Source organism: Polypterus senegalus, chromosome 2, assembly GCF_016835505.1.
Source record: "Polypterus senegalus isolate Bchr_013 chromosome 2, ASM1683550v1, whole genome shotgun sequence".
In the NCBI taxonomy this organism is placed as follows: Eukaryota; Metazoa; Chordata; class Cladistia; order Polypteriformes; family Polypteridae; genus Polypterus; species Polypterus senegalus.
The window spans coordinates 43589404-43614076 of NC_053155.1; the positions used below are offsets into that span (position 1 = coordinate 43589404).

General features: G+C 38.8%; 1 protein-coding gene across 3 annotated transcripts in view; it reads right to left on the minus strand.

Annotated features, from left to right (window-relative positions):
- The window catches only part of glra2 (glycine receptor, alpha 2), a 232714-nt gene that overhangs the window by 77457 nt on the left and 130584 nt on the right, over window positions 1–24673 (minus strand). For all 3 annotated transcript variants that reach the window (XM_039743593.1, XM_039743594.1, XM_039743595.1), the window contains 2 exons: window positions 17764–17901; window positions 9412–9626 (listed from right to left, as the gene is read on the minus strand). In XM_039743593.1, coding sequence (XP_039599527.1) covers window positions 9412–9626; window positions 17764–17901 — 353 coding nt within the window. The remainder of the gene's footprint in view (window positions 1–9411; window positions 9627–17763; window positions 17902–24673) is intronic.

Here is a 24673-nt window from a genome sequence, read left to right on the forward strand (position 1 = left end):
CTGGAGTGACGGACGGCCTTATATAGCAAGGCAGCGAACAACGTGGGAGGCGTTGGGATGGGGGACCCAACGCCACCTCACACGGTGACCGAGCTGCAGGCTATGGACGTATATATGTACGTAAGTAGGATTCAGTTAGCGTTGGGAACCCGCGTACCAAATTTCTTGAAGATGGGCCCATATGTAACAAAGACCGTTGAAAAGTTCAATATGGCGGCCGACAGTGGCATCATACCACCGAAATAAGTAAGTACAATGGTTTTGGTTAGCGCAGGGAAGCCACCTACCAAATTTCATGAAGATGGGGTCAGCCTTCTACTTACACGGGGAGTTGGAGAATTAGTGACGTTGGAAAGTTCAATATGGCGGCCGACGGTGTCATATCGAAATAAGTACGTACATTGGTTTCAGTTAGCGCTGGGAAGCCACCTACCAAATTTTGTGAAGATGGGGCCATAAATAAGAAAGTTCAACATGGCGGACGTTGTCAACCGTTATCGACCGTTACGTGTAGAGTTTCGAAATGAAACCTGCTTAACTTTTGTAAGTAAGCTGTAAGGAATAAGCCTGCCAAATTTCAGCCTTCTACCTACACGGGAAGTTGGAGAATTAGTGATGAGTGAATCAGTCAGTCAGTCAGTGAGGGCTTTGCCTTTTATTAGTATAGATGTATCCCTTCTCCCAGATACCTCCACTTCATTCTCAAACTGTTCCGAATTATTTACTTCCAATTCCCTTCCTCTAATTATAACGTTATTATCCATTCCAAGATCTGTTATCTCCTCCCATCCTTCCCTTAACCTCAGGGCCCCCCCACTGATTAAAATTAGGCACCTTCCTCAAATCATCAACATTAGGGACCCCACCCCCCGAAGTACCTGAGATATAGATACGGTAACGGTAATAAGTAAAATTTATGTACTGATGGGTCAGGTGGGCCGATATATACCCATTCTCCTGCATCCTATTTAAAATATTGACCATTTTAGTGTGTGTTCTATCCCGATTTGTTTTTTCAAAGGTTTATAATGAAGTTTATTAGATAACTGTCGTTTGGCCTCAAAAATATACTGCTCCCTGTCCATGATAATAGTCATGGACCCTTTGTCTGCCGGTTTAATGATGATCTGTTTATTATTCCCTCTAAGATACTCCAAAGAAGATCTCTCAGCTTTTGTTAGGTTATCCAGAGCCCCAGGAACTACCTCCATTCCTGTTCATCCTCCCGTATCAATTATAGGATAGCCTGACTCAATTTCTGATTCTTGGGTTCCTAATGAGAAGGCTCTACAAAGGTCTTTGGAGCCTGGCCCACCTCATATTCAAAATAATCTAATAACTTCAGATGTCGGTGATACTTCCTCTTAATCTCCTCCAGATCCGTTTTAACCGGAACAGGTATAAAAGTGAGCCCCCTTTGTAACACAGATATATCTGATTTCGTTAATCTAAAATTATTACTTAAATTAAAAATGTTACACCCTTTAGCTTGTATAAACCTATATGATTCTTGCAATAGATCAAGACTTTCTAGTCATTGATCTACTATAATGAATGATTGTTCTAATGTCCAATGCAATTTATCCCCAGGCTCCAATTCTGCATCCCCTTGTCCCAGACTTTCAACCACCTTCACCCCTGGAACCAAGGAAAACATTTCATTAAGTTGCTGTATTCTACTGTTGTATAAACTTCCTCTGACTGATCCTTAACTGAATAAGGATTCTTAGCTAAATAAATCTCAGCCTGTGGAAATTTATCTTTCAAAACTGAAATCAACGATTGAAAATAGGTCATTGTATGTCTACCAATCCGTCCCTTATTGCAATCATTTAAACCAACACACACTAAAATCTTCAGTACTTTTTGATTTACTTTTTTAATTCTACCAATCACCTCCACCAGATCTCTCACCCCTGCTCCCGAAAGGCTAAATGCCTCCAGTTGATCTTGTCTATAATGTGGTATTCTCCAAATGTTGGAATCCCCCAATATTACAAATGGCTTAGTAATCTCGGGAATTATCTTTTTATCCTTCTGCCAACATTCTAACCTTATGGGCCGGTCAACAATCTCAATCCTATCAATATGAGAGCATTACTGCCGGCTCTGGCTCACTATCCTCTGATTTAAAAAATAATTTATTTTTGTTCTGAATCAATTATTCTGAAAAAAAGGTGGGGTCTATCGAGAAAAATCATTAATATACTTTAATCTATTTTAATAAATAAACAAATAAAAAAAAAACCTTGTAAAACTATATGTTAAAAAAATGTACCTCTCATTTAGTCCCTCAGGGTCATATGTTCCTAAGGTATTTATCCAGTCCTTTTTTTTTGCAATCGTCTACGGAGACTTCAATTTCTATCCTGTTCCAGCCCGAACATAATTGGCCAATGTAATTCATTTGAAAAATGTAAGTAGAGCACCGTATGTTTTCTTTGATTCTATATAAATCGAAGGTGTTGCACAAACCTGTCCCTAATAGAATTCTTGGTTTGTCCTATATATACTGTATCTTACTGCATTTCCCGCATTGTATCGCATAAACACAATTTTTGGACTTTAACTGAATGTCTGAAATATCGGTATTTCTATTCCGGTAAATGTATTCTAAATTATTTTTTTTATTTTTAAAGGGAACTATCCAGGCCGTTCTATTCACCTTTTTCTTTTTGTTGGCGCATGAAGCATATACCAACATATCCTTCAAATTTAAGTTTCAGCGGTACGCTATAATTAGTTTATAATCCTGTAAAGGTTCAAATTTGAGTTGAAAATTTCTTAAATTTTGTTTCAACACCCGAACCGTAGCTTGTGCCCGAATAGAAAAAGTTAAGACTACCGGTAATTTATTTTGTTCTATTCCCCTTTCTGAGAAATCTACTGTACTAAAGAGATTAAATTTGGTGACCCTTGATCCTCTTGTTGTGCTAACTCCTCCCCTCTCCTAGAACCTTATTTTCCTCATTATTTACTTTAATTACTGGGTAATTAAAGTCTCACATTACTTAAACATCCCCTGGTAACAAGGTTTTTTTAAAAAATATCATTAAAAGGTCAGAACCTACCACTATTATCTTCACAAGAGAGTCTAAGCGCACTCCCAATGTCAGGCCTTAATGTTTGCCTCTTTCTAGTCAAATCTACTTATTTTTACTTAGATGTGGCTCATCTCCGATTTAAAGCCAAGTCAAATTTAAACCGTTTCATGTAAATTCACCCCCACCTTTTCAATATTGCCTGATTTTTATAAATATCATTTATATATTTATAACAAATGCTATAAATAAATTACCATTTTCAACTTTAGGACTTACCCAGGTTTCAGTTACTGCTATAATATGCTTATGTACAGATATGTAATCTTGTATTAATTTGTTTTATTTTTAACAATTTTTAATGCAATGCTGACTTTATTTTGGTGTATAGCCTGTAGGTCAGTAACTTCTAAGCTACCTCTTTTATTTTCATTAATATTACTGTTTTTGCCTCCTAACCCCATTCCCTTGTATGAACAATTCTCAACTAACAGACGCATAAGCCTTCTCAATACTTCAGCGCCGCGCCAGACCCCATCCCCCCACGGTTCAGATGTAACTCAGTCTGGCAGTACAGGATCACCAGCCCCAAAAGGTGCCTTGTGATAACATTGTGGCATTTTTATTGTACTTGAAGTCTACTGTTGTAATTGTGCATATTATTATATAAACAGCTGGCTTACTGGGAATACAACTATGGTATTATTTTTACTTTTGATTTTGCTTTGGTATGGTTAATATTATTTAAAATATTTCATTAATTAAGCAGTGCTTCATGAGCATCACCAATACTGATGCTCTGTGCAAGAGAGGACAGAGCTGACTATACTTCCTTAGAAGGTTGGTGTCCTTCAATATCTGCAATAACATGCTACGGATGTTCTATCAGAGCGCCCTTTTCTATGCGGTGGTGTGCTGGGGAGGCAGCATAAAGAAGAAGGGCGCCTCACACCTGGACAAACTGGTGAGGAAGGCAGGCTCTATTGTAGGCACAGAGTTGGACAGTTTGACATCTGTGGCAGAGTGACAGGCGCTGAGCAGGCTCCTGTCAATCATGGAGAATCCACTGCATCCACTGAACAGGATCATCTCCAGACAGAGGAGCAGCTTCAGCGACAGACTGCTGTCACTGTCCTGCTCCACTGACAGACTGAGATAGTTCCTTCCCCACACTATGCGACTCTTCAATTCCACCCGGGGAGGTAAACGTTAACACTATACAAGATTATAGACTTTTACACCTGCATTTGTATTACTCTTTAATTTTATATTGTTTTTAATCAGTATGCTGCTGCTGGAGTATGTGAATTTCTCCTGGGGATTAATAAAGTATCTATCTATCATTTTGGGAACCATTTTATTTATGGTTGTTTTCACTGGACAGCCTGAATTATGCAACATTATCATCACAACTGTATTAAGGCTGGTGCTCACTCTTAGGTTGTCCAAAGTTGTGGATAACATGTTTAAAGCAAGGCTTAGCTGCCTCGAAAGCTTGCATTTGTAATATATTTAGTTAGCCAATAAAAGGTGTACTTTCACCCTACTTTCTCCTGTATCAATCTATGGCTAACACGGTACAACACTCTACTGCTAATGAATTATGCAATGTCATCATCACAATGGTTTAAAGATGGGTGCTCACTTACAGTTTGTCCAAGGTTGTGGATAACATATTTAAGGCAAGGCTTATTTTTTCTTCTTAATATTCGATTGAAAGATTTTGACCTCAGAAATTAATATTTACAATATAAGTTTTATTTTACTTTTGGTTTTAGGAATATGATTCTCTTCTTGACTAAAGGTTTGACTTCCTTAGAGGAGTTGTTACTATGAGTTTTGAGTTAATAACATGTTAAAAAATCTGTATTTTCTTTCTGTTACTCTTGACTTTTAATTTATTTACATTTCTCATATTATATTTTACTTTAAATTTTGTATTGACATATAAAATATTTAATATATTATTTTGTTGATTTAATGCTGCTATTTTGTTTTTCAAGAGCATCACCATTATGGGAAATATTTCGTTCATAGCTGATATCACGTGATAGCCAGAATTATGCAATGTCATTGTCACAATGGTATAAAAGTTGGTTTTACGTACTTTCAAGTTGTCCAAGATATCGGCACCAGTACACTTCTTCCTCTCACTTTCCAAGATTCCATTAAACAATCTGGTTAAGAACTCCACTGCCATCTCTCCTAAACACCTCCATGCTTCCACAGGTATGTCATCTGGATCAACAGCCTTTCCATTTTTCATCCTCTTCATAGTTGTCCTTCCTCCTTGCTAATCCGTTGCACATCCTGATTCACTATCTACACATCATCCAACCTCTTCTCTCACTTGTTCTCTTCATTCATAAGCCTCACAAAGTACTCTTTCCATTTGCTCAACACATTCTCCTCGCTTGTGAGTACGTTTCCATCTTTATCCTTTATTACCCTAACCTGCTGGACATCTTTCCCAGCTCAGTCCCTCTGTCTAGCCAATTGGTACAGGTCCTTTTCTCCCTTCTTAGTGTCCAACCTATCATACAACTCATCATACACCTTTTCTTTAGCTTTCGCCACCTCTTTCTTCACCTTGTGTCATATCTCCTTGTACTCTTGTCTACTTTCTGCATCTCTCTGACTATTCCACTTTTCTATCCTCTTCCTTTGTATACTCTCCTGTACTTCCCCATTCAAACACCAAGTTTCCTTTTCCTCTGTCCAGATGTCATGCCAAGCACCCTTCTTGCTGTCACCTTACTACATCTGCTGTAGATTCCCAACTGTTTCTTCAGAATAAAGCTATCCCATTTGTCCTCCCATCCACACCATGATAAAACAATTTGAATCCACCTCGGATCTACCTGGTCTTACTCCCCTTCGATTTAGTCTCTTGCACACACAATATATCAACCTTCCTTCTCTCCATCATATCTGGTAACTCACTCCCCTTACCAGTCATACTGCCAACATTCAAAGTTCCTACCCTCAGTTCCACCCTCTTTACTTTCCTCCTCTCCTCCCATCTCCGGACACGTCTCCCCCCTCTTCTTCTCCTTCTTCTTCGGCCAGCAGTAGCCCAATTTCCACCAGCACCCTGTTGGCTAACAGTACTGGTGGCGGTCGTTGTTAACCCGGGGGTCGACCAATCCGGTATGGAAATTTGTATTGTTGAACGCATATTGATTTGACAAAAGTTTACACTGGATGCCCTTCCTGACGTAACCCTCCCCATTTATCTGGGCTTGGGACCATCACAAAGAAACACACTGGTTTGTGCATGCCCTGTGGCTGGGTACAATTGAAAAGAAATAACATTAGGATGTAAAAAATATCTTAAACATTAACAAAAATAACAGAACGGAACATAAAATGCACAAACACACTAATACATAACAATTTCCTTTGCCCTTCTGGCTTGCCAATTCCGTTATCATCTCTGGAAGAACAGCACCAATGTCTCATCATTCAGCAATTAAATGATAGACAGATATTGCTGGGCTCCATTTTTGTTAATCACTATTGAACCATTTTTTAGTCCCTATTCCCCAAATCTGTGTCTTTCATTATGGAATTAGTAATTTGTAAAGTTTCCATCTGTATTTTCCTGAGAACTTCGTTCAGCACTCCGCACCTGAGCTGCACAAAAATAAACTGCTTTAAACTGAATGTTATAGTCAGGGCTTTAGTTCTGGTTTAGTTTAAAATTGATTAATGTATTTATTATTTGTTTATTTAGTTTTAGAATTATATTTTTATTTGTTTATTGGTTTCATATATTTCTTGTTAATGTTGCTTTATGTAAATAGTGCTTCAAAACTAAATTCTTTATGTTTTGTAGGTGTAGCCCCAAGAGGCAGGGTCGTCATATGTCACTACTGTGGGGTCGCCTTCAGTCTTTGGATTGAGGTTGAAGAGATAGTTTCAGCAGAATGTCATTGATTGTTGTGGAGTGCGGAGCATAGTAGGTACAGTATTTGGATTTTTTTTTACTTTGTCTTTGGATTCCTGCCGTTGGATTATGGATTGGACTTGTTAGCTATAGAGTGTCTTTTTCACTTGTTTGTTTTTCTTTTTATGTATATAAATACATTCTTCCCCTTTGTCTTTTGTGTGTTTTGAAGATGTAAATTATTTTAGATTTTTTAAAAGCCTGAGGCTCATTTTTATCCTGTGCAGACCTTGAAGTGTGCCCTTTGAGTTTTTTTAGTCAGGCTGCCTGGGTTGAGGCCTCCTTTGGGCTCAGACTTTCTGAATGCTTAATTTGGTTGGACTTGTTTGGAAGCCTTTTCACTCTTTCATCATGTTTGTGTTTCAGTCTTACTACACCCATAAACTACTTAACATTTAGCTAGCCAAACAAGAGACTGTATGATTTCCATGATTATTTTTACCTTTACCGAGTGTTGCCAAGGCTTCTGCAACTGTCAGAAAGAAAAGACAGGTTCAGAAAATGGATTTATGGATGCTCATTACAAAACCTAGAGAGCACATTTGTGTGTGTGTGTGTTTGTGTTTTTTAAAATTTGACTTTTGTCTTTGAAATGTTAACTGAGTAGTGGTTTGTGTTTTATGATCACCGTAAAAATAATAATATTAGTAATAGGATAACGTCACATAATTAAATCGTAATAAACAGATTTAGAAAATGAATAAATGAATGAGTAATATAATTACAAAGACATAATTTTACACAACAGTTGAAAGCCATTACGTGTTATATTTCCACTGGATTATCATGTATTTCAACATTCATATATTTTCTCACCTGCTAAATGTCAAGATGAATCCCAGAGCATTACTATGTGCATATCAGCTATAATTGTATTTGATACATCAAATATTCTGTGTGACATTAACCGATGATTAAGTCAAGAATGACTCATGCATACAGTAGATAGCTTTGTGCCAAGAATGTGATACCCAAGCGTAGAATAATAAGGATAACCACATGGATCTCTTGCTTAAGTTAACTCATTGTATAGAAATTGAATTTGCATTCGATTTCACAAAATCCTTTCATTCCATCAGTTTTCTGAGTTCATGTTTTCTGTTATAGAATCTCAAGCAGGTAAAGAGCAACCTGACAGCAAGACAGAAGCCATTTTTGCATGGATCACGAATTCATTACATAACACAGTTATATATCTGCACTTCCGCCATAAAATGTAGAAATGCCAGTTAACCTTACAAGTACTTCATAGTACAGTGAGCAGTCCAGGAAATGAACTCAGATCCGTTCACCTGAAAAGCTGAGGCACTAATAATTGAACTACCACCCTTTGTAATGCTTAAATAAAATATATACGTAACTTAAGGCTCCCAATATCACACAGTTAGATGTCTTGGTTCTCAAACCTTTGTATTTCGCAAACACCTGGAATAATTCTGCACCCCCATATAATATAAGATAGATGAGAATAACCCTTGATATAACAAACAAAGGTATGATATTCATGCGGTGTCACATTATCCTATCACTTTTACTTCCATAAAATTTGCATGTGATCGGCTACCTTCGATGAAATATTTTCAATTTATTTTTTTTAAAGTGCTTTAATAACTGTTAAAATCCCAAAAACAAAGAAAAAATTATTTATTCTTATGTAATTATTTTTTTTATGTAAAGAAATGATTAAATATGTTGTAATTTTAAAAAATCTCGTAAACGAGGACACCAATAAAGTCAATCTGTGCAAGATGAACGTATTTTCGTCCGACTAATATTATACCGCTGTTAGGTGTATCATGAAAATAACCCAATACGCAGTAAATTATTTAAATCAATTTGGCAATATCGGCTACGCTGCCAATGTGGTGCAGTCGTGCAGCATTATCATCTGATTTACTGTTACCTGAACGTTCGCGACAAATACCAACACGTCTCGAACTTTCTGGATTGAAAATATGCGACTATAAAAGCAGCAGCCACGGCGCTGCTTGTCATAGAAACAAATTTCAAATAGACACTCTGAGCTCCTTTTCTATCTCGAATATCAAACCAAACCTGGACAGGCTGTGTACTTTAAAGCAGATATTAGTCATTAGATCTATGCCTTGGAAATGTTTTATTTTAATTTTAGTTATAATGCATTCATTGTGATTATATGCTGCAAATTTAAATTTGAAATTAAAATGTATTTCAAAAATGTATAAAAATGTTCATTTATTCGATGTCCCCCTTGTACAGCTTTAGCAGCCCCCCGGGGGTGCGCATCCCACAGTTTGAGAATCGCTGCTATACAGTTTGGTTTACGCACACCACTGACTTTAATAGACAGAAAGATGAGAGAACCCATTCAACAAATTAATTACTTTAGAAATTAAACTTCATGGACCTCTTGTCTCAAAACGCAAAAATATTAAAACTGACCTTTGGAAGAGAAGCTCTGGATCCTGAACTTTGAGTGGTCATTGTTAGTACAGTTGTGATTCCAAGGGCCACACGAGCAGGTGCAGCATCCATATTAATCCAAAAGGAGACCCAGGAAAGAATTACAATGAGAAGACTTGGTATATACATTTGGATTAAATAATAGCCCATCTGCCTCTCAAGATGGAACTTCACTTCAATACAGGTGAATTTTCCTAGAAATAAATTAAAAATAAATGACAGGTCAATAGTTGAGCTCACAATAAAGCTTAGATAGATAAATGGTGCTACACATGTAATTCAGAGGGTCACCCTTCTAGTTCTTCCCAGATATGTAGTTCCACGCCGGTCCTAGATGGGGCACTGTCACTAATTATGCTGTCGTTCTTTTCCCCCACAGTACTGACACACCGCCCAGTGAGGGCAGCTGACTCCACCCCTTCTGGTCCCTGGGCCATTAAAGCACGACTGTCTGGAAGGAGACGTCATTTCATGACAGAGCAATCAAAGAGACGGAGCACCTCTATTTCCTAAAGACCATGCTTTTGATTTGTTTGATTTCATTTACAGTAAACTGGGACAGCCAGGTTGCGCACCAACATTTATTTTGTCGAAACCTGTCATTCTCTTGGATGACTACAATAGATAGATATGAAGATGTACGAACATAATGCACTATATAAAAATGATAGATAAATGGATAACATGTGGAAATCATGCCAGTATAATACACATAAAAAGAAGAAGAGAGATGTAACCAAAGGAAAACAGAGAAGAGTAAAACAAAATGTCTAAGTAATATTATTCTTGGAAAAAAAATACAGTAAATAAATGTCTGTTGGACCCAAAGGTAATGGACAAAGACACAATTTTACTGAGAAAAGCCAAGTGGCGGTATTTCCCTTTCCAACTACAAATTATAAAGAACTATCAATATTCTTGTGTAACAATTTAAAGCATAGCATGCACAGTTACATTCAAATTTAAAACCTGCTGAATCCAATTCAGGGGCCAGTTAATCTAACTTGCACTTTAGAGGACCTGCAAGAAAACTGAATCAGACATAGGAAATGTACAAACTCCGAACTTAGTGTGACCTGGTCTGAATTCAAATCCTGACCCTTTGAGTTTTGTGGGTCAACCAATGTGAATACAAACCACTCCTGCATACTAGCAAAGAATTTAGTTTACAAAGTAATTGTGAATTAATTACTAATTATTTTACTTTCACCTGTATCACAGGTGGCTGGGGGTGGTACCCAGCCGGGACGCCCCGGAGGAGTACTTACGCCTCCCCCAAGACCACGTGGGGGCTTTGAGGACCATGGGAACTGAGCTTAGAAGCTCAACCCTATTGGGGCCCGTGGTCATCGCCAGGGGGTGCCCCAATTCCTTTGGAACCCTGGCCCTCAGCACTTCTGCCATACCCGAAAGTGCTGGGGGGAAGAAGACCAGAGACATCCGGAGTGCTGGCGGGTGCGCAGCTGGTACTTCTGCCACACTGGGGAGTGCCGTCAAAAGATAGTTGGGAGGCACCTGGAGCTCATCCGGGTGTGTATAAAAGGGGCTACCTCCCTCCATTCGATGGCTGGAGTCGGGTGAAAGTGGACAGAGTCTTGGAGGAGAGGAGCGGAGGCGGTCAGGAGAAGAGAGACTTTGCGAGAGAAGGCCTGTACTTTTGGGGGAGTTTGGGGTTCTGTGCTTCACTGTAAATAGAGTATGTTAAATAAAAGTGTGTGGGTGTCTGAACCATCGGTGTCCGCCTGTCTGTGTTTGGGCCACGTTCCACACCTGCTACACACTTGTACAATGATGCCACTTAAATAACTGATGCCACAGCCATAAATTAGTTGAATAAAGCAAAGCATAGAACACAAATTACATAAACTTTCCAAAAGCCTTTGATACAGTCCCTCATTGAAAAATAATTCTGAAATTAGAAGCTGTAGGCATCATCTGCTAAAAACATTACAAGACAAAGAATATAGATCAGTGAAGAATGGGGGCAATAATGGAGTCTCCCAAAAGATTATCCTTTGACCCTTACTTTTTCTGATTTATATTAATGACACAGATTTCATTATAGTTCTTTTTCCTAGCGTTAATCCTACGTGATGGCAGGGTCCACTTGTCTGCAACGTCTCCTCCGTTTGGCGCAATCCAGGGCATCCCCCAGGGAAACACCAACGATTTTCATGTGCTCCTTGATCCGGTCCATCCAACGTTTCTTGTCTCCCTCGTGGGCGTCTGCCTTGGGGGCTCAGGCGTAGTGCCGTTCTGGTCACCGAGTTCTCATCAACACGAGCAACATGCCCATACCTTCATAGCCTCACCTCATGCATCTTTTCCATGAATGTTGCAACTTCCATCCATCCAAGTGGTAATGTTGGGAAATAGTTACATTATTTATAAATACAAGATGGGAGACACTGCCCTAATGGATGAAAAACCTGTAAAGGAAGTAGGGGTTTACGTTCTCATCATCTAAGCAAATAAAAAGGCAAATAATCTGTGGGACATAAATCAATGGACATTATTCGCAGACTGTATAATAAATTCTTTGCATTTATATAGCGCTTTTCTCACTACTCAAAGCGCTCAGCAATTGTAGGTTAAGGGCCTTGCTCAAGGACCCAACAGAGCAGAGTCACTTTTGGCATTTACAGGATTCGAACCGGCAACCTTCCGATTGCCAATGCAGATGCCTAGCCTCAGAGCCACCACTCCACCATAATGCACAAGTAATTCTGCCTCTGGAGTATTCTGTGCAGTTCTTGTCACCACACCACACTACAAGGAAGACAGAGTAGCACTTGATGCTGTGTGGAGGAGATCAACCGAGTGCATCCCAGGGCTTATGGATGAGTCCTACTGTGACAGACTCAGAGAATTAAATCTGTTTTGTCTCTAGTAGAGGAGGTTGTGTGGGGTCACATTAAAACCTCATCCAGGTCTTCAAAATACTTAAAGACATCAAACAATTTGATTTTTTTTAACTAGCAAATCACGGAATTGAGAACACCAGTGGAAATTAAGGGCTAGTACATTTAGGACTGAAGCCAGGATGCATTTCGTAATGTAAAGAGTTGTGGGAATCTGGAAAAAACTAACACAATATGTAGCTGATGCAGAATCCTTGATAACCTTTGAGAAGTATCTTAATGAAACATTTGCACAAATATGTCAAAAAAGCTAGTTGGTCTCCTCTCATTTGACAATTTTTTTATGTTCTTTATAATCACTTACAAAGAAATGGGTTTTAATTGTATACAAGAAGATTTTCCCACATAAACCTACAGCATCACACAAATATATTCACACATGTTTACATATACATTCAGGAATTATTGCTTTAGCACATTTATTCTCTTTCATGGCTGTTTCTTGCATAAATAAATGAATAAATAGCCTGTCTGATTGAGTATAAAAAGTAGGCTTTGTACATTAAGTGAGAATCAAAGTCACTATTAGAAACTTTTACTTCAATACCATCAGCCAGCACACTGAAATGCAGACAGGCAAACACACAAACAAGCAAACACTTAAAAAAGGGCTTCAACAGGGTTTCCATTGGTAAGAGAAATTTTATATGACAACGTAGGATATGCTCATTCTATACATAGATTAGAAAGCATATGCAAATCCTTAATGCAACAATTATACAAAGTGCAAGGCATGTGCACCAATGGTGCAAGCCCAGGAAGAAGTGTAAAGTTCAAACAAGCCATGGGGGAACACACCACAGGAGTCTTTAGAGAGAATTCAAAAAATAAACTAGCTACCCATCAGGATTGCTGAGAGCAACACTTTAGGAACCTTCAGGTCTCATTTTGTTGTTATTTTGTAAAACACTACATTGAAATGAACATGTGAGCTATCTTAGGTTGATATCTTTTGTCAAAATATTTTAAAGTTTAGCAATTAAATGATTACCCATCTATCCCAAATGCTTAATTCAATTCAAGATTGCATATAAATAGCATGTGTTTTGTTTTCCAATAATAGTGACTAATTGATGAAGGTGGCGGTTTGCAATTATTCAGTGTTGAATGTTACGTAAGCATGACAAAGTGTAAATTAGTGCTCCTGTTATAGAGATAAAGTTCTCATTAAGTTGAAAACTTGGGAATAGTTGATATCATTTTGCAGTGATATTGGGTAATTGACAATGGTGGTTGCGGATATGCAGTGTTGAATTTAATGTCATTGTTCAAGTGATTCAAGTAGTTTCTTGACAGATTGTAGTATTGTCTTAGTATATATATGTTAGCATGTAAATTGTACTTTTTAAATGTACAGCTATGGACAATTTTTTCAGACTAATTAAGTTTATTTTATGAAAGATGTTATGTCATGTTACAATGTCATACTTAATTAAAGAATTAACCAACTTAATAAAAGGACAGATGTCTGTGTATTTGTGTGTCTGACCGGTTGCTAGGGCTGGGAAAAAAAAGTAAAAATATCCAAAATATTTAGATGAATGGTCAATAAAATACAAAAACGATGATAAAAATACTAATTAAGTGTCTAAAAATAATAAAATTGGTCTAATTAGCCTATGTTTTGTAAGCAAGGTCAAGACTTTGTTGACTCACATGTCGGGAAACCAAAGCCCTGAGAAGACTAGGCCAGAGTTGCTAAGCCAAGCCAATAAGGTACCAACCACTGCCGAATTTTACCAACAAAACAGCTTGACAATAAGAGTGCTCAGTTCAACAAACGCCACTGAGAGAAAGTTGCAGAAATGGGTGGCTCTGTCTGAACAAGAAAAGGCCACCATGAGAGAAAGGGATTGGGTGCTTATTATTATACCAGACCAGAGGACAACCCATGCAGACATCCCACCCTTGCAGAACTGATTTCAGGGAGGTTTGGAAGAGGGTCATGCACGCAGTAAATGGAGCACAATGCCGTGCACAGGGGCATTTCTAAGAATTGCTGTTATCAGGGTTGTTGTCCCCCTTGGGGGGTTCTTGTTCGAGGGCTATTGGGAATCACTTGTGATAGTCAAGAAGAAGGTGGTGATTTCCCACTCTGGGAACTCTGGAACCTTCTAGGATACTTGGAATGTCTGCTTAAATATAAATAAATAAAAAAAAAACTTGAGGTCTGAGACAGGTTACACTGCTTGTATACAACATTGATAACTGCATTTATAAATGTATATACTAAAATAAACAGTAGAGAGGGAAAAATAGTGGGAAAGCTTCAGTATCAGATAAACAGAAAAAGAAACCATCACTGTCATACTGAACCTACCTAGAAAAGAGTCCGAGCTCTGTCTGTTAAGTGGTTCAAGAATTCACCACACAATATTCACTGTACAACCAACAAATGATCTTCCACCCACCTCTAATACATACTACGTCTCTCGCAGAAGGAGCCAAAAAGTGAACTACTGGAGTCACCTGGACAATGAGAGTCTCAGATCAGAAACTATTAAGGAGATGCAAGAGAAAGTAACTAAGGAAGATTTTTGGCTTAGTACAGGAGTATTGCTTTGGAGAATAAGAAGGAATAAATAAGCTATGGATATATCTCTCTATATATACAATCCAACATCTGTCTGTCTATCCGCTTTTCACAAGAGAACTATCTATTAGGTTTAGATTGGGGTTTTTTCTATAGTTTGCTTGAACATTCTAGTTGATTTTGCGACTATCATTGCGCTAAATATCATAGTTCGGTTGCGGCACTGATTTATTCGCACCAATCCAAGAGACAGGCTGTGGGCCGAGGGGAGGGGAAGGCAGGACCTAGGAGTAGGGAGCCAGGCAGGACACTGCTCACTCACGCACCAGCCTCCGTTCAAGTCGCTGTACCTCTCATAACATGTTAGAGCATACCTTGCCTCCTCTTAGCTAGCAATACTTGTTTGTTCAGTAGACATTATCATCAAGAGACTAATGTTTGATGTTTTTGAGAGAGATCACAACTACGTGTGTTTTAGATGGTACCAGCTCATTGGCAGAGATATCATGGCCACGTGTTGTTCTCTCCACGTGGACGCTCTCCCATCAGAACTGAACACGATCAGATACAGTGGTAACGTTTAACGTTGGAGAGTACCTACCTTCCACTTGGCCAGAGATACCTTGCCAACTTTTTACATTTTTGGCAAAGAGATCACAGCTACATTCTCGCCCCTGATAGCAAAACCAAAAATATTGTATATTAAGAGGCCCTTGGATATGAAAGCTATCAATATAAATTCTTTTCAATACAAATTACAGTAAAACCTTGGATTGCGAGTAACTTGGTCTGCGAGTTTTAATAAATTTTAACTTGCTAAACAAGTGAGGTCTTGCAATATGAGTACTCAGTATACACTCTGTCAAGCGTCACGTGATCATAGCCAAGCCAATGGTTATTTCTCTGTCTCTCACTGTGGGATTGTGGGTAATTGTCTCCCATGCTCGGTCTCAGTCGGCGTGCCTCACTTGTATAGTCAATATCCGTACGAGCGTATACCGTTTACTACAGCATTGTGACCATGTGTGTGTGTGCGTAAAGTATTTTTTTATTTTGTCTGTGATTGATGGATCTGTTTAACCACAATACAATGTCACATTTCTGTGAAATCCTCAAAAGGAGGCTAAAGCAACTGCCATTGGATAGGTTTCCTTGTTAAAGTTGCAAAAAAAGAAAAAGATTCCAGTGAGCCAACAGATTGCAGGGATTCCGTTAGTTAGAGCGAAAGTCGTCTTAAACAATAACTCTCCTCCTCCTCTCCTCTCTCTCGTCTCCCTCACACCAGCCACGATTCTTTTCAAAGGTAAAGTGCCTGTTCATTTGTTTTATGTATTTTTACTTTATATTTTGTATTAATCATTTTTATATGGATATTTTTGGGTTGTGGAACGAATCATCTGAGTTTCCATTATTTCTTATGGGGAAATTCGCTTTGATATTCGAGTGCTTTGGATTACAAAAATGTTTCTGGAACGAATTATACTCGCAAACCAAGGCACCACTGCATTACATTTTTTTTAATATTGATTTGTAAAGTTTGTTTTTATTCACTACTATGCGGATGGAGCCACAGGGGACAGCATAGTATATAAATATATAAGACCCATATACAGTAGACTGTTTGAAAATAAATATCAGCAGACAAAAATGACTAGGACACCTGATATGAATGCCAGATGGCAGGACTGTGAAGAAAGTATTTGATAGTAAGTTAGGAAAAGCAGGCCAAGGAAAAGGTGGCGGGATGATGTTGAGCAGGATTTAAGGAAAACACAAGTGAAAAGATGGAGAATAAAAGGACTAAACAGAAAAGAATGAACAGGAATGATTTTGGTGTTGAATGCCCTGAATGATCAGTAGTGGCAAGAAGTAAGTTATATTGTGTATAATGTGATAACTGTAATGGTAGGAATTTTCTTTCCTAGACCACTCACACACATATAAAAGTGTGTGTTATATTCTTAATCACACCTAGGATGTTTATTAAGCATCTTTTTCATTATTAATGGGCTCTGTGCGGCTCCTGCTGCTGCTTCTGCTAACTTGACAGCCTAGTAAAGATCAATTAAATCAAATACCTGTGAAGGTGTTTTTATGAACACTCCAGTGTGTTTGCTTTGCTTCCTCCAGCTGCCTACGAACAGACCTAGCTAATCTTCTCCATTATTATCTTTATATACACAGTTGACACTTCTTTAAATGGGCCGCTATCAATCCTATATCACTCATCCCGAGCAGTCCTATCAATAAACTGCATTAAGTCCCCTCGGCATCATTTGTCCTTAAACATGTCAGATATCCATCAGCTTTCCAAAAAGCTAACTGATTAGTCAACAAACTGCCTCAGTCAAAAGAATCCTGGCCATTAATGAGGCAAGTTTTGACTTTAGTTTTTTTTTAAATGATTTTATACCTCTCATTTATAAATAGCGTGGGATGGAAATTCAGAACCTTAACAAATTAATTGCATATATTACTTAATTGTCAAATATTTTTTGCTTGTTAAAAATCAAGTAAAATGACTTGTTATTGGTGATCTTTTTGATTTGTTTAATACATGCAATTATTTTTTTCATTCCATTTACTTTACTTAATTGATTACCAATCCAATACAAAATGCAGTGCTTATTGTTTAATGTGAAGTCAAATAGAATGAAGCAAACAAATCAAACATTTATTACATGCTGCTTGGAATTTGCTGGTGCGTGAAAGGAATCACCAGCAGTAAACACAGCAGGATAGAAACATGAAATCAGCATCAGCAACATGAAGGACAAGAAACAGCAAGGGGCTGCACTTACCACACAACCCTACTGGACACAGCCCCCACTGAAGTGAATTGTCTACGCTTCACTTTCTGGATTTGCAGTAACTTACCTGTATTGTAATATTTTGTGCAGTTTCCAAGCTCCTTTTCGTCTCTCAAGATGAATTGTGGTAGGGTTAGCCCTTCAGCAACCTGCACGGGACTTTCACTCAGCCACTCAAAAATCAAATCATTCATGGTGTAGCCAACTGTGGAAAAATGCAGAGAGCCTTTCTCAGAAAAGTAATCAACTGAGTAGTCCAGTTTATCAAAAAAAATCATTTGTAGAATCTGATTTTTGAGACTGGTTTGCTTGCACTGGAAAGAAAATCAATAGTGAAAGGCCACTCAGAGATTATGAGACAAGCCACAGTGGTGGCAGATGTCATTACAAGTTTTTTAAGTAGCCAGGACAGGCTTGGCACCTCATAAACCTGTAATGGAAAAAGTGGGGTCAAGAAAGGGACCATACAATAAAGGATCACAAAGGTGAACTGCAATATTTTTGTCGGAAATTAAAAGTATAGGACCTTTACATTTTGACAAAACGACAGCTTATTTAAGGCATTGTCAAATTTTCACCAAATCATAAAGATGACACTCAAACTGACCCTGAGACAGATTTTCATGGTGTAATTCTACAAACAAAAACAGACAGAGTTCTATAAAGCAGTGGATCCCAAACTTGGTCCTGGGGACCCACTGTGGCTGTAGGTTTTTGTTCCAACCTGATTCACAATTGGTGATAATAATCGATAACAACTGATCTCATTTAATTATCTTGTCTTTTTTACTCTTCTCTTACTCTGCATTCAGAAAAACACAACAGTAATGTTTTTACATTTATAAGACATTTAGAAATATTTCTATTTTTTTCTAAAGCTATAAATGCTGTGGGGAACAGTCCGGACACAGACAGGCAGACATCGTTTTATCACCCAACACACGTTTATTTAGTTACTATAAACGAGTGAACACAGCACACAACCCACTTTCACCCCAAAGTCCAGGCCTCTCAACCAATGCCTTCCTCTCTGGTCCGCCTCGACTCCTCTCCTCCCGAGTTCCGTCTTTCTTCCTCCTGACTCCAGCCATCGAATGGAGGGAGGTGGCCCCTTTTATTCTCACCCAGGCGTGCTCCAGGTGCCTCCCGATACCCTGCCGCCTGCCTTCCCAGGTGTGGCGGAAGTGCCAGCTGTGCAACTGGAAGCACTCCGGGTGTCCCTGGTCTTCTTCCCCCAGCACTTCCTAAGCTCTATTCCTGTGGTCTCCAAAGCCACCAGGGCAGTTATCCTCCTTCTCGGCATCCTGGCTGGGTACCACCCCCAGCCGCTTGCCACAATGCTTAACTCTCTTTTGTTGTTTTCCTATTATTTTCCCCTTTTCCTGGGTAGTTTGCTCCCTTCATTTAACCCTAATAGTGACATTTAACAACCAGCATAGCAGACACCTGGGATGATGAAAGCTGCATCGACTTCAGTGTCAGACCCACTTATTAGCAAATAATCAATTAAATAACCAGAACACCTAGAAAAGCAGAATTAAAAATAGGTTGAAAATGCTGTTAACGACTTTAACAAACTACATATTCCCCATATAACTGCTTATTAGCTATTACTTAGTTATTACTTAGAGTATAATTTCTTAGATTGTGCTTTAGAGTCTACATTGACTCCAAAACATAGAAACTGGGAAATAATGACTCACTTAATTAGGCTAAGAGTCCAATGAAAACCGCAAGTTGGTTGGAAGAAAAACCAGGACCATGTTTGGGAACCACTGCTACAAAGGGTTTAGGGAAATTGGGTCGGTACTCTGTTTAATAACTTTAGGGAGTCTTGGGTCCTCATAAGGTCTCTTTCTGCCATTAATATGAGTTGGGTCCAAAATGGACAGCGATTTTCGTTGCCGATTTAAGGGCTGATTCCTCTGGAAGTGCTCCAGAAGAAAAGTTATGGCCCTTCTCTGTTCTACCCGGAAAAGAGGAAAGGTGATTAGTGATCATTTGCCCCCTTGCCCTATGGTTGGTGTTTTTGCCTCACTTGGGGTGCTCGTGTGTGACAATAGATTTATTATGAAAAACTCAGTGACTAGTGTTAGCTGAATGGTATGTTGGAATGCAGTGCACCATTGAATCAATGATAGACATCATACTGGGAAAGTTATTGCACACCTGTTCCTGGACAAAGGGGCCATATTTGTAACCTGGTGAGGAGTAGAATCCAGACATCTTTCAAACAGTGTCAATTATGGATATGAGTAGAATCAGGCTATAGTGGAAACATGGCAGGTCATTCGATAGTTGTCAGGTTTTGTTGATGGCAAAAGTGAGTCATTATGCACTATTGTGCTGGGATTCCCCATTCCTTATGATGGATAGATAGATAGTGTGGCGGTCGGCTGGGGGCTTATGCCCAGCCAGGACACCTGTAAAGACCAGGAGAAGGATTATACCTGCCCCTGGGCCATGAGAGAGCAGCCGCCCTGGTCTGTACGGGGGCCACTGGAACTGAGCATGGAAGCTCAACCCTATTGGGGCCTGTGGCCACCACCAGGGGGCATCCGGAGGATTGAGGAGCACTGGATGTCAGCACTTCCACCACACTCAGAAGTGCTGCCAGAAGGAATACCAGGGACACCCAGAGTGCTTCCGGGTGCTCATGTGGCACTTCTGCCACACAAGGAAGTGTCACAGGAAAATCATCAGAGGGCACCTGGAGCATGTCCGGGTGGATATAAAAGAGGCCGTCTTCCTTCAGTCGGGTGCTGGAGTCAGGAGGAAGAAGACAAAGCTCGGAGGAGAGGAGTAGAGGCAGTAAACTAGGGAATGGGGGGGCAGGGAGTTTAGGACAGGCCAGATTTAGACCTATACATGGAAGAACAAACAATGGTGTAGAAATAAAAATGCATAGTAATGTAAATTTTAAGCAAACACGTAAAGATAGAAGGATTAACACATTAAAAATAGCTTGCCTTAATGCTAGAAGTATCAAAAATAAGGTAAGTGAGTTGGAGTTGTATGTAGCAGAGCACAATTATGATATTATAGCAATAACGGAAACCTGGCTAAATAACAAAGATGGGGATGAGTGTAACATAGAGGGATACACATTTTTAGGAAGGATAGACAGAACAGAAAAGGAGGTGGGGTTGCTGTTTATGCCAAACAGGAATTAAATGTAAGTCATCTTCAGTTGGATGATGAGCCCCATCTTAGTGAGGACATGTGGCTTCGCCTGGAAAATATTAGGGAAAAAGGTCTCATTTTAGGAGTGTGTTATAGACCACCCAATTCAGACAGTAATTTCAACACACATCTTTTTAGTAATATCAAAAAGGCAAGTTTACAGGGGATATTATAGTCATGGGGACTTTAATTATCCAAATATTAACTGGGATAACCTTACAGATGGAGGAGCACAAGAGCAGGAGTTTTAGAAGTAATCGGCGACTGTTTTTTAACACAGCATGTTAAAGCACCAACAAGGGGTGAAGCCTATCTGGATTTAGTATTCTGTAATAATCAGGATAGAATTGAGGGTGTAGAGGTGATTGAACCACTAGGGTCAAGTGACCATAATGTAATACAATTCTCAGTATTTTGTAAGAGTACAGATGCAAAGACTAAAATTGTTAAGTTGAACTTTAGTAGGGCTAATTTTGAGCAGATGCGACAAAGTCTAAGTAGGATAGACTGGGATAAGCTTTTAAATGTGGAGACAGTCGAGGAGCAGTGGAACAGGTTTAAAAATGTTTTACATGTAATGCAGGACAGATACATACCTAAATTTGGAAGTAATAGGAAACTAAAAAATCTCCACGATGGATTAATAAAGATTTAAAAAGAAGTTGCAAAGGAAAAACTGCTGTATAAGGCATATAAGACTAATGACTGCAAAGAGAACCGTGGCGTATGAGAACATGAGGGCAACCATTAAGAAGGATATCAGAGAGGCTAAAAGACAGTTGGAGAGGAATATAGCAGATAAGGCGAAAGAAGACCCCAAGAGATTCTTTCAGTATTTTAGTAGTAAAAGAACAGTTAAGGAGGAGGTCAAGTTCATCAGGAATAGTAAAGGGAATTAAAAGATACAGACAATGAAATAGCAGATGCCCTAAACTTACATTTTTCTGAGGTGTTTACAAGTGAGCAAGTGGATAACCTGCCAGAGGTAAACACAACTACTAAGGAGGTACTGAGGGATTTGGAAATTGTAGAGGGAGAAGTGCTGCTCAGATTAAATAAGATGAAATCAAACAAATCACCAGGCCCAGATAATATTTATCCTCGTGTTCTTAAGGAGGCTAGTGAGTACATATATAAACCCTTGACACATATTTTTAGGAAGTCACTGTGCACTGGAGAGATTCCAAAGGACTGGAAAATGGCAAATATCATCCCATTATATAAAAAGGGTGACAGGGCAGATCCAAGCAACTATAGGCCAGTAAGCTTAACAAGCATCACAGGAAAATTAATGGAAGGAATTATTAAGGATAAGATTGAGCAACACATGACAAGGACAGGAGTTATTCTGAACAGTCAGCATGGGTTCAGAAGGGGAGGTCGTGTTTTACTAACATGTTGGAATTCTATGAGGAGGCAACAAAAGGATACGATCAAAGTGGAGCTTATGATATTATTTATCTGGACTTTCAGAAAGCATTTGATAAGGTGCCACATGAGAGGTTGGGCATCAAGTTAAAAGAAGTGGGAATTCAGGGTGATGTTTTTAGATGGGTGCAGAATTGGCTCAGACACAGGAAGCAGAGGGTGATGGTGCGAGGAACCTCATCAGAACTGGCGATGTTAAGAGTGGTGTTCCACAGGGGTCAGTGCTAGGGCGCTGCTATTTTTAATATATATAAATGATTTAGATAGGAATATAAGTAACAAGCTGGTTAAGTTTGCAGATGATACCAAGATAGGTGGATTAGCAGATAATTTGGAATCCGTTATATCATTACAGAAGGACTTGGATAGCATACAGGCTTGGGCAGATTTGTGGCAGATGAAATTTAATGTCAGTAAATGTAAAGTATTACACATAGGAAGTAAAAATATTAGGTTTGAATACACAATGGGCGGTCGAAAAATCGAGAGTACACCTTATGAGAAGGATTTAGGAGTCATAGTGGACTCCAAGCTATCAACTTCCAAACAGTGTTCAGAAGCCATTAAGAAGGCTAACAGAATGTTAGGTTATATAGCACGATCTGTGGAGTACAAGTCCAAGGAGGTTATGCTCAACCTTTATAATGCACTGGTGAGGCCTCATCTTGAGTACTGTGTGCAGTTTTGGTCTCCAGGCTACAAAAAGGACATAGCAGCACTAGAAAAGGTCCAGAGAAGAGCGACTAGGCTGATTCCAGGTCTACAGGGGTTGAATTATGAGGAAAGATTAAAAGAGCTGGGCCTTTACAGTTTAAGCAAAAGAAGATTAAGAGGTGACATGATTGAAGTGTTTAAAATTATGAAGGGAATTAGTACAGTGGATCGAGACTTGTATTTTAAAATGAGCTCATCAAGAACACGGGGACACAGTTGGAAACTTGTTAAGGGTAAATTTCGCACAAACATTAGGAAGTTTTTCTTTACACAAAGAACGATAGACACTTGGAATAAGTTACCAAGTAGTGTGGTAGACAGTAAGACGTTAGGGACTTTCAAAACTCGACTTGATGTTTTCTTGGAGGAAGCAAGTGGATAGGACTGGCGAGCTTTGTTGGGCTGAATGGCCTGTTCTCGTCTAGATTGTTCTAATTCTAATTCTAAAAGAAGGACCAGCAAGAGGCCTGGACTTTGAAAATTGTTTGGTGCAGGGGCACTGTGTTGTGTGCGGGACTTTGTAAAATAAACGTGTGTGATTCAAGACTTCCTGTGTCTGTCTGTGTTGGTGTCGGGGTTGGTTTCCCACAATAGATAGATAGATAGATAGATAGATAGATAGATAGATAGATAGATAGATAGATAGATAGATAGATAGATAGATAGATAGATTGTTCTAACAAACAAGCTTTATTTGTCTCCAGGGGTGAGTCATATTCAAAAAACATTTCAAAATTAAAGAAAAAGTCATGCACTGATCCACACAATGGCATATTTCTGCCTCAGAATACATACAGAAGAAAAGATAAAAATTGTGGTCAATTAATTATTTGAAGGATAGATACAAAAGCTAAAAGGAGAGTTACTGTAAGACCTCTTACATTTATTGTACTTCGTCACACATGCATACCTATGTGCCATCTTTAGGGCTCTGAGAACACAAATGATTACAGAGCAGCAGAGTTGTTAACTCCTTCTCCCTTTTTGTCCATAGACCCGAAAACAAATGGCTGAAAGATGTTTGACGTCACTTCCTTTCAGAACAGTTTTACTATTTAAAAGCAGCTCAGACTGGAAGCTGATCATTTGCAGATCAGCACTGGAGAACTTAAGAGCTGTCTCTGAAGACTTGTGATAAGACCATTATGGTCCTGATTGTATTTTTTCAATGTTTTTACTTTTAATTTGTCCCCAAAATTAAAAGATGTTTACCAGGGTGATACCGCAAATCTTTTTTCTGTCTTGGTAGGTCATTATTCCACCCCCAATCGCTTATATTTACTTGGTAGACTTAGAGAAAAAATGCTTCCCCGATTGTTATTGATGCATTTCCATTTAAAACATTTTCACACCTTGTCCTCTTTGTACAAAACAGGCTTCAGATTTATGACCCTTATTCAATTTCTACAGAGGGAATTTCTACAGCTTGCAGTGTTGCATAGCCTTACTTGAAATGAGTCTGTTTTAAGGTTGTTTTTAATAGATTTTTAAGACCTTAGTGCAATAATGCTTTCAATGTGTCATTCAATTTGTCACATTTATGGACAAGAAAGCTTTTTACCCCAGCAATTCATTCATTCATTCAGTTCCAGCATAAATGAAAAGCGAAATGTATTTCTTTCAATAGAGAGGTTGTATTGTTTATTTTGTAA